Source organism: Haliotis asinina, chromosome 16 (assembly GCF_037392515.1).
Source record: "Haliotis asinina isolate JCU_RB_2024 chromosome 16, JCU_Hal_asi_v2, whole genome shotgun sequence".
NCBI classification, from domain to species: Eukaryota; Metazoa; Mollusca; class Gastropoda; order Lepetellida; family Haliotidae; genus Haliotis; species Haliotis asinina.
The window spans coordinates 24,460,349-24,471,466 of NC_090295.1; the positions used below are offsets into that span (position 1 = coordinate 24,460,349).

The window sequence follows — 11,118 nt, forward strand, 5'->3', positions numbered from 1 at the left end:
AGGTAAATGCCTTGGTCCCGGTTCATGACTCGCTTCTTTCTCTGGATTCCGATGCTTTCTTGAAGTTTCCCCTTTTTCCAGTGCTTGATGTTGGTTTGTAGACTCATGGTTTGCTGCCAGGAAATATGGATGTCGGGGTTTTTATGAGATGTTCCGAAAGGGCATATTTCATGTCAGATTTTTCTACAGAAGTCTTGTGTTTTTTATCCTAGTGGCCATGGGGCGTGATGTCCCTGCTATGTACTTGTCTCCGCAGTTACATGGTATCTTGTACACATATCCTCAAGGGTTTGGATTGACTCAGAGGGGCCTTTCCCACTAGCATGTAGCATGTAGAATGTAGCATGTTCTTAAGTGTTCTGTCTGAGGTGAAAGTAACATCCGTTTTTGCTTTTCTGGTAAGGAGTCAGCTAATCTTGGACCTAGGTATGGGATACTCACGAGGATAGGCGATGGGACTGGTTTGGACATGGAATCACCATGTTTTTGATGTGAGGCCGGGGATTTGCATAGATGTTTCTCTACTAGCTGTTTCGGGTACCCGTTGAGGGCCATGAAGGTGTGCTTGAGGTGATAAATGTCTAGGTTGAGGCTGTCTGAAGTGCAGATGGCAGGTGAAGGTGGCAAGGATGGCTTGTTTAATCTGAGAGTGGTGAATTGACAGGCAATGAATGTACTGGTCAGTGTGGGTTGGTTTGTGGTAGACGGCCTTGTGGATGTTGTCTTGACTGTTGTCAAGCGGAACGTCGAGGAAAGCTCACTGATGGTGGTTTTCTATTTCTGTGGTAAACTGATTATGTGGTGTAGGTAGAGATGGTCCAGTAGGACTTCGGGGTCCTGGTCTTTGTCTAGGATGGTACATGCGTACAACCTTTCTGAACCAGATTGGAAGGGGGCGACATTAAAGTCACATCTTCAAAGTTGGTCAAATGTGGATTTGCATAGATGTTTCTCTACTAGCTGTTTCGGGTACCCGTTGAGGGCCATGAAGGTGTGCTTGAGGTGATAAATGTCTAGGTTGAGGCTGTCTGAAGTGCAGATGGCAGGTGAAGGTGGCAAGGATGGCTTGTTTAATCTGAGAGTGGTGAATTGACAGGCAATGAATGTACTGGTCAGTGTGGGTTGGTTTGTGGTAGACGGCCTTGTGGATGTTGTCTTGACTGTTGTCAAGCGGAACGTCGAGGAAAGCTCACTGATGGTGGTTTTCTATTTCTGTGGTAAACTGATTATGTGGTGTAGGTAGAGATGGTCCAGTAGGACTTCGGGGTCCTGGTCTTTGTCTAGGATGGTACATGCGTACAACCTTTCTGAACCAGATTGGAAGGGGGCGACATTAAAGTCACATCTTCAAAGTTGGTCAAATGTGGATTTGCATAGATGTTTCTCTACTAGCTGTTTCGGGTACCCGTTGAGGGCCATGAAGGTGTGCTTGAGGTGATAAATGTCTAGGTTGAGGCTGTCTGAAGTGCAGATGGCAGGTGAAGGTGGCAAGGATGGCTTGTTTAATCTGAGAGTGGTGAATTGACAGGCAATGAATGTACTGGTCAGTGTGGGTTGGTTTGTGGTAGACGGCCTTGTGGATGTTGTCTTGACTGTTGTCAAGCGGAACGTCGAGGAAAGCTCACTGATGGTGGTTTTCTATTTCTGTGGTAAACTGATTATGTGGTGTAGGTAGAGATGGTCCAGTAGGACTTCGGGGTCCTGGTCTTTGTCTAGGATGGTACATGCGTACAACCTTTCTGAACCAGATTGGAAGGGGGCGACATTAAAGTCACATCTTCAAAGTTGGTCATACATATTTCTGCAGTAATGAATTGTTTTCTTTGTACACTAGTCCAGTCCTACTAGCTCTTTAATTATAATGTTATCTGTGTAGATTCTCGCTTCTCTCAACATACCCATCTCCGCTCTTGGCTTTGTCATTATAATGCATGGTTCTGTTTGTACATTTATCCAATCTCATTGGCATCGTAATGTCTTTCACATCAATATACATATATATATATATCCACTCTTTGTACTGGCTCAACATTGACCTCATGAAAGGAGCAAGAATTATCTCTTAAACGTCATGTAAAGAGCAAAAAGAAGCTGTTATCCATAACATATGTCCTGTATTCATTTTCGTTCAACTTCTAAATGTCTTTGAAAAGCTTCATTAAAGGCACGCTTGAATTTCCTTGTGTTCCTTTATTTCTTTCTCACAGTATATGTAATAAAACCTCATAAGTTCCGATTTTAGACGAATTAAACCTTCATTTTTTTTCTATTTGTCATGTCATAGACTTGTTGGTTTGAAATCCCTAAGTTTCGGTGAGTGGGTTTGGTTTTACGCCGCTTTTTGCAATATTTGACCAGAAACATGTCAGTGGACACCAGAAAGGGGATCGTGTATTGTACCAACATGCTGAATTGAACCCGGTTGACAAGCACAATAATGACACTTGTTATGGATAACACATTCTTGTAACACTGTCGTGCACGGAATGTTACAACCGTATAAGAATCTGTGTCAAAACATCGCAATTACGAAAAGGAAGTTGTTATCAACAAAATCTCAGTTGTTATCGTCAACGTAACGTAGAGATACAGTGTGCAAACAAAATGGTTTTATACATTTGCCGTGAATAGAACTGTTTTGTTAGGACAACGATAGTCTGAAAGTTCTTTGATGTCTGTTTATACGTTTCAACCGAATGTGAATACCTTGATATTCATTCATTAGTATGAGCACAGTAGCAGTAACAGACATACACAGACCTCCACGTGGACAGCACACCTATTGTGCATAAAACCATTCCAGACAATGTGTAGCTTCATGAACTGTACATACAAACATGCCAGGTGCCACACACACACAATATGTTAGATTACCAAGAACTATCCCAGTATCTACGGAAAAATGTTTGGCCAAATAATCTGCTAAGACTGGTGATAATTATGAAGACGTCGGAATATGAAAGGCAAGAAGATTACAAATCTTAACAAAACCTCCTTACTGAGCAGCTGCATTAAGCCATCAAAGATGAGAAAATTACCGTCCATGATAAGCACTGCGTGTGTTCAAAGAAGACCACATGGATCTTTGTCTGCTGAATACACACAGTGATTAATGTTCAGGTGCTCAATTCATTCAGATAATAAAACATAATAAAAGGGTATACTGATCGCGCTTCCCCCAGTGTTTTCAAGTGAACAAACATGTCATCATGAAGAAAATGAACAATACCTTAAGTTACAATGATTGTACCACGCTGCATGCAGCTTAGTAAGGTTGGATGGTTGCTTGGTTGCATGGTTGCTTGGTTGTTTAACGTCACACAACAATATTGCAGCTATATAGCGACTGTCTGTAAATAATCGAGTCTGGAAAAAGCAATCCAGTGATCAAAAGCATGAGTATCGATCTACACAAATGAGATGCGATGATATGTGTCAACCAAGTCAGTGAGCCGGCCACCCGGTCCTGTTAGTGGACCACTGGAACGAACTGCAAATATATCCGATCCAGTCCACCCAATCCAAATCAACTCCTAATCCGATAACAATCAAATATATGCCATCTGGTCCACCCAATCTAAATCAACCCCTAACCCGATAACAATTCAACCCTCTCCCTGTCAATCCGTCGCACACACCCGTACACATACTTTCTTAGGACCACCAATTCTAACCTTGGTCTTCGCAGATAGACACAATATTTATGGATGTGTGTTGTGAAATAAAGGAATGCTACCAAGTGACGGAACAATGAGCCAGTTGTCAAAGTGAAGACACGTATCGATCTAAATCAAGGATCAGTGTGATGTACATTTTCCCAAGGTATCGCTGACTAAAATACTCTTGGTTATTTTAGATTTAAATGATGACTTTCACATGGCTTTAGCTCTTATGAATATTGTTTCTTTAAATTTTAAATGGCCTTTTCGTCTCGCGAAAACCAGACTCACCCACACATTCTCCTTTTCTCTTTAGGTTTTGTAATTACGAATACCAGTATTACTAGATCCCTCGGGGGTTGTGTTATTGGGGTTTGTTGTCCCCTAGAACCGCCAAGTCCCAACCCCCACCCACGCACACAGACATCCGGTATCACAGTGTAAGCACATTATTGTAACAGACTAGCAAATAGAATTGGGTCTTTTCAGTGTCACAATTACAGTGAGTGAGTGAGTTTAGTTGTACGCCGCACTCAGCAATACTCCAGCAATATGACGGCGGTCTGTAAATAATCGAGTCTGAACCAGACAATCCAGTGATCAACAACATGAGCATCGATCTGCGCAATTGGGAACCGATGACACGTGTCAACCAAGTCAGCCAGCCAGACCACCCGATCCCGTTAGTCACCTCTTACGACAAGCATAGTCGCCTTTTATGGCAAGCATGGGTTGCTGAAGGCCTATTCTACCCCGGGACCTTCACGGGTCTTCACAATTATAAGATATCAAACCAGATAATAGACAGCTGCCTTTCAGGCTGTGAGCGCTTCACTCTTAAACTGGTTTTGTATGCTTTTGTACATTTTCTTACTGCATTTGCAACATGAATGATGTGGCCACTTTCTTCCAGCTCTCCACATCCAGATTACAGAATCAACACAAAAAGCATTACTGGTCCAAGGAGGGTTTGAGATCAGTCTTAGAGGATCACTTGAAATAAAGGTAACTGTTTTGTTTGTTGTTTCAGAGCACTCACAATATTCCAGCTCCATCACGTAAATTGAGTCTGCATGATGTAGTCTAATGATTGACAGCATGAGCATCGATCAACGGAATTGAGATACGATGACATGTGTCAACCAAGTGAGTCTGACCACACTATCTCGTTAGATACCTCTGACGATAAGCATGGGTGGCTGGTCGCGGGTAAACAGAATGAATGGAATGGAAGATATGCAAAAAAAACACGATGTTTTGACAATTTGTCCAGTCATTACTTTTTATAATGTTTGCCATTACCAGAGGGTGACAAAGCGACAAAGTCAAAATATGTCGCGTTGCTGAACTGTCACCCCGCCTAAACTACAAGAAAGATATGTTTGATAGAAATCTTCGCGACAATGTCTGTTCTGTAATTCCATGGTTGAACAGACATAATTGGAAGCATGTAACAAACGATCCCTTCAGGTCACATCTGCTTTTAGTTTGCTTGTGACCGATGTTCTTTCTGAGATCAAATAGACTTTAAAGGCACATTTCACACATCGTCGACAGCATGTCCATGTTACATATACTGGGAAATATGCACTCACGTTAGCTTCATAGTGATGCAGTTAAAGACTTATTATCCCTTACGATTTGCCTGAAATGGATGATTGAAATTTCTATGCTACTAGATTCCAAACAGAGAACACACGCTATAAGTGAAATTTAAGCAACTGAATGTAAACATCGAACACCGAATGGGTTTCAATCAAGCTGTGCGTAGATTGTTTGAAAGAGCGCTCAAATGGACATAACTCTATGGGGTTCGCTTGAAATATTACTCAGCAGGTAGAGGTCGCCAGGGTCGATTTAATACAACGTTGCTTTAATTAATTCGAACTTTTTAATTTAATATTATAATCTAAATGTGTACGTTTACACTACACGCTAGCTTTCTAGAGGTCTAATATTATTATTGAGAGCGAGAAATGCGTTATTTTTAGGGAGACGTGGTTTGAAATAGTGCCTTTAAAGCATTAACTGATATTCTCGCCGCTTGCATTTCGCCCCCACAGTTGCTTTTTAATTGTTATTGTTCCAGGGAAAGGGCATGATGACAACGTATTGGCTCAAGTCAAGGACTTCCATGCTGTCACAAAATAATTACACTGACAATCTTCTTATGTGACCAACAGGAAGACAGACCATCATCTTCTGCTACCATCGTGCCCTGTTGGATGGGATATTCCTCACTTGGACGAATATTGGCAAGGAATTGGATTTCACCCGCTAGTGTCCATCTTAAATGTTCATATGCTTATTCTGAAGTGTTTTCTACATGTTTATGAAATAGCATTTACATGTTTATGAGCGTTCATTTCAACCAGTGAAAGACTCACGATGGTCTCTTGTGAATAACTGATGAGACTTACATGTTGAGGACTAGGTGTTGCCAATAGTGTCTTGCATTACACTTACGATAAAGACGTTCCGTGTCCAGTGTTCACTTGCCCTCATCCATTTTATGATTTAGCCGCAGCCAGACGCTATGGATCTTTGACAGTGTGGTGATAATAACTGAGATATTTACAGAACTTGTTTATGAAGCAAAAGGAGATCCTTGAAAAGGCCTATAAGCCATTCTTTATTCATATTCAAAGTCGGTATACATATACTGAACATCAAAAGAAACGCAACTCTGGTGTTTTGTGGGGCAAGTCTTATTTTGAAGATATAAACATGAATTTGAACGGTTACTTTTAGATTTCATGTTTTTTTCCGGACTTGCGTTTCGCTTGGTATTCAGTATAGTTGCGTGGTGTATGATTGTGGGTTCGATAGCAGTTCGTTACAGTTACGTACCCTTACGTACCCGGGGTTGCCAGCGCTGTACCCGCGTTTGTTGGTTCAGCAAAGTGGTGAAGGTCTGAGAGCTGCATCAGTTTGTGATATCCTCATCCCCTCGTGATATGATTGGGAAAATATTTAAGTGGCCTTAAACCCAACACGCTCACTCACTTACTCACTCACTCACAATTTCAAGTGCTTTCTGGTTAACTAAGAAAAAACATTCCGGATCAGGTTAAAGCGCTCGCTCGTGGCGCCGTAGATCAGGGTTCTATTCCTCACGTGGATACAACGTGTGAAGCTCGTTTCTGGATGTTGCCGGAAAATTGTAAAAACTATACTCAGTCGCTCACTCACTATTACTGCTGTTTCTCTTTTGTTTTGATCTGAATCCTTAATCAAGTCATGTGATTAAGGATTTCATAATTAGTATAAGCTGGTTGTAAACAAATAGGTATGTTGGTCATACGGCGCTGTCAGGAGCTGGAGAAGAGAGAGCAAGAATAGCTGTACGCCGCGTTTAGCAATATTCCAGCAATATCACGGCGGGGGACACCAGAAATGGGCTTCACACGAGGTATACGTGTGGGAAATCGAACCCAGGTCTTCGGCGTGACGAGTGAATAGTTTAACCACACGGTTACTCCACCGCCATTTAGCTGCAGATGAACAGGGGCACTTTAATGACCGTCTTCGGACTGTTTAATAACCCGGGGAAGAGATCACATTTATGGGTTTTTTTACCAGTAGAAGTCGCAATTGAAGTAGAACAATGAAAATCCGTTCAACCAATCAATTGCAGCTAAATTCTGACGTTATCTGGAAACGCTTCTGACTAGTTGCCACGATACTGTTACAGACCATCATCACATGGTGTGGTAGCCATTTTGTGAATAGGTTCAGCAAGTCATTCTTGCATTGTCTTCAGTATGTGCCTGCGCACAAACCCATAACACCCTCACGCTGAAATAATTTCCAATCAATAAAACTGTCAATAATAACAGGTTCACATGTCCCATGTTCAAGCATTAACACACAACACTGTAGACAACAGGCACGAAATCAATGCATCCTTTCAGTTCAGCTCCACAAGGGAACGCAGTTTAATTATGTGCTCATGGGATTGGCCTATTTATTGTATGTTTATGTGTACAGGCTAACAAAATTGTTTTGTTTGCCAATCAAATACCGTGGAATCATTTGAAATCGATGTCTTCGGACATATTCGTTAATTAATCACTTGTTGTCAGACTCTACTGAAACATGTTTTTCTTACATATCTGTTTATCTAACCCGCCAGGTTAATATCCTTTGTCACATTTCTGTCATTCTGTACTGAAACATTCTGTCAGACATATCTGTTTATCTAGCCCGCCATGTTAAAATCCTATGTCACATTTCTGTTATTCTGTACTGAAACATTCTGTCAGACATATCTGTTCATCCATCTTTCTGTTCTGAGCTTGGGGCGGTGGGGTAGCCTAGTGATCTTACTACTAATCTTAACTATTTCCTCAAATATATATGTTAATCTGTCTTTCTTGGCTGAATGAGAAGAGGTGACGTAGCCTAGCTGTTAAAGCGTCCGCACGTCACACCGAGGACCGGGTTCGATACCCCACATTGGTACATTGTGTTGTGTTCATTTACGGCGTTGCTCGCCGTGATATTGCTGGAATATTGCTAAAAGCTGCGTAAAACCAAACACTGTCACTAACTCTTGGTTGAGTGATTTTGTTATGTATACATATCTTTTAATCTTTCTCTCTCCATCACACTTAACACTAAGCCTGTGACACCATCCTTGAACCATATGCCTTTCACCCAGGCCTATGTATAGTACAAATGATCTGTATGAAGCAAGTTCTAGATTATCCGCAGGTTCAGACCGCCTTCTCATGTTCAGACCGCCTTCTAAGTTCAATTTCTAACAAAATAATATATTTTTTAAGAGACTAAACGTTATTCTACACATGCCATATTCTATATTAAACTATTTCGTTACACATATATGTTGATTTATTAGTTGTCCAATTATTTTGTCATACTTATTTATGGCATGCGTATTTGTATGTGTGTGATTTCGTCGTTCTGTCACCTCATGCTGAACTGCTTTACTGAAACGTATGTGCAACAATATATAATTCAGTTCACCTCGCACCACGGCAATCATCGTTTTGTACCAAGAGCAAATATCTGCAATAGGTATTCATCAACGTAATAGATGACCAAGGGGGACCCCATTGTCAGGCTCAAAGGTTTATGAATGGGATCACTTCCAAGGTACCTAGATCGAAGGTCATTACTCTAGTCACTGGATTATGTGGTCTCGTATATTTATAGGACCCGTGAAGATCCGGGTTAGAATTGATCTTCAGCAACCACTAACGAGATCGGGTGGTCAGAATCGTTGACGTGGTTAACACGTCATCGGTTCCCATTGGCTTTGAACGACCCCATGCTGTTTATCGTTCAATGTCGATTATTTACAGACCGCCTTCGTATAGCTGGAATATTGCTAAGGGCGGCGTTACCAACACCCGAACCGTACATATATAGGCCATATAGAACATTTGGGGGTAACAAATACGCTTTATCACGTCATCGAATACACTGTTACGTCATTCCCTGTGACGTCAGAACATACACGATTTCATCATGTCATTCTTACATGTTTCCAAATAGCCACGAACCAATTACTACTTCTTTGAAACAACGATCTAGTTGCTAAGTTCCTGCGATTTAGTCTGTCACGCACCATTCTAGGATGGTCAGACACAACTCATCGTGTTGTTGTGTAAGTGTGGAGTTTGCAGAATCAACCTTAAACATTGATGTATCCCTATCCCTTCAGCGACTTTTCATGTATGTATAGATATATCTATCAAATGATAAACACTGGCAGTGGAAATGAAAGTAAAATGCAAAACGGTACTTGGGGTTATTTTTAAAAAAATAAGATACGGATACGGTTTAACAACTTGAACCACACGCGCTTTTAGCAGATGGTGCTAGTTTGAAAAAAGAGTAATGATTCTAGCTTATCTAACATATGCACCGGTGAACACACTGTGTAATCATATTAATCAGCACTTTACTTGATACAGTCTCACCTATCCGGGGCCATAGGCGGATCCAGGGGAGGGTACAGGGGTGGGACCCCCTTTTTCGTCCTCAAATTTTGTTAAATGAACAATGAAACTCGGGTGAAAACGAAGTGTCACACACACGCATGCACGCACGCTGCTAAAGATCGTAGCGCTAAGGAGATCGTAAGCGATGTTGCAACATTGACTTAGGACTGTCGTTGCGCTCCGGTCGTAATGAGGAGCAGAACCCTTATTCTCGTTTCGAGAATAGCTAGGACTCTGCTCTGGTCACATGGCTCCTCATCCTGATTTCTAAATATGGAAAAATGATCACCTTCCGTCCAATCAATATGGCAGTGATCCGCACAACCAGTATAACCAAATAGCTGCTAGTACCTTGCGATATGTTTGATCTCGTGTTTACAAATCAGCAAATCAAATCTAGTGACATGTGTTCCGTCATGATCTGTTTATATTTTATATGCGATATACATATATAATCTTGCGTTATTTCTTGAAAGGTCTGCGAAAAATACATACTCTTGAAAAGTAAGAGAACTTCATTTTTAATATATGATTGAAAGATATGGGCGATATATAGGTGTCAATCAATGTTGATATGATAGTGATGAAAGTTTTGAGAGTGCATCACCACCTGCACTTCCTTATCAATAGTTGTTTATACAGTAAACGCTTTTCGAAGACGCGACGTGAAACGATTTTCATTTTCGAACTGAAAATACCAAATTGAAACAACACTAACTGCAGGATGGTTTAGTCTACAGGGATTTGTCTACCGTCTTGAAAACCGTCAAAATCAAGAATGACACCCGAGACACGTGCATGGGGCAACTGTGTTATGTACATGCACCCCATCCTTTGTGTTTGGGGGTCGTAATAAAGAAAACTGGTGGTGCCGTCATAAGATGTCTGTCTTTGGAAAGTGTGTTAATGTTTATACTTCCTATGAAATCAAGTTGAAAGTTCAGGTTCCTCTACTTTTTTCAAGAGTATGTATTCATGTACCGTTACTAAGGAAACAATCAGAATTTCCGCCTCCTTCCGCGGCAATCGACGAAATGTCTGTCTGTCTCCAAATGAGAACGATGATAACAAAATGATTTTAAGGTTGAGAACGGTCTATTAGATGTCAGTACGGTACATGCAATAAACATCCTGTACCCAACAATATCTGTTGTTTGTTATGTTTATATCTATCACTGGAAAATATTGCTTAAAAACTAACATGTCATGTGTACAAGTTTCTTTAGTAGAGGTGTGCACAACGGCAGGATGAGCAGCACAAACACAAACTGCATGTGGTTCATGATGTATATGTCCTTGACAGGCACAATGCTCAGTCAGCATTTTTCCAGCTCTATCGACATACACTCCAGTGATTAACATCACGAACATACTAAGATACTAAGTTGAAATTTCAAGATATTATGTTGAAATTTCAAGATACTAAGTTGAAATTTCAAGATAGTATGTTGAAATTTCAAGATACTAAGTTGAAATTTCAAGATCGTATG

General features: G+C 40.9%; 1 protein-coding gene across 1 annotated transcript in view; it reads left to right on the forward strand.

Moving 5' to 3' along the window:
- LOC137268665 (uncharacterized) overlaps positions 1-10,772 on the forward strand; it is a 37,892-nt gene extending 27,120 nt beyond the window's left edge. Inside the window, exons 6-7 of the mRNA XM_067803253.1 lie at positions 4,573-4,664; positions 5,749-10,772. Of these exons, the coding sequence (XP_067659354.1) occupies positions 4,573-4,664; positions 5,749-5,835 (179 nt within the window). The 3' untranslated portion in view covers positions 5,836-10,772. The remainder of the gene's footprint in view (positions 1-4,572; positions 4,665-5,748) is intronic.
- The last annotated feature ends 346 nt before the right edge of the window (positions 10,773-11,118 follow it).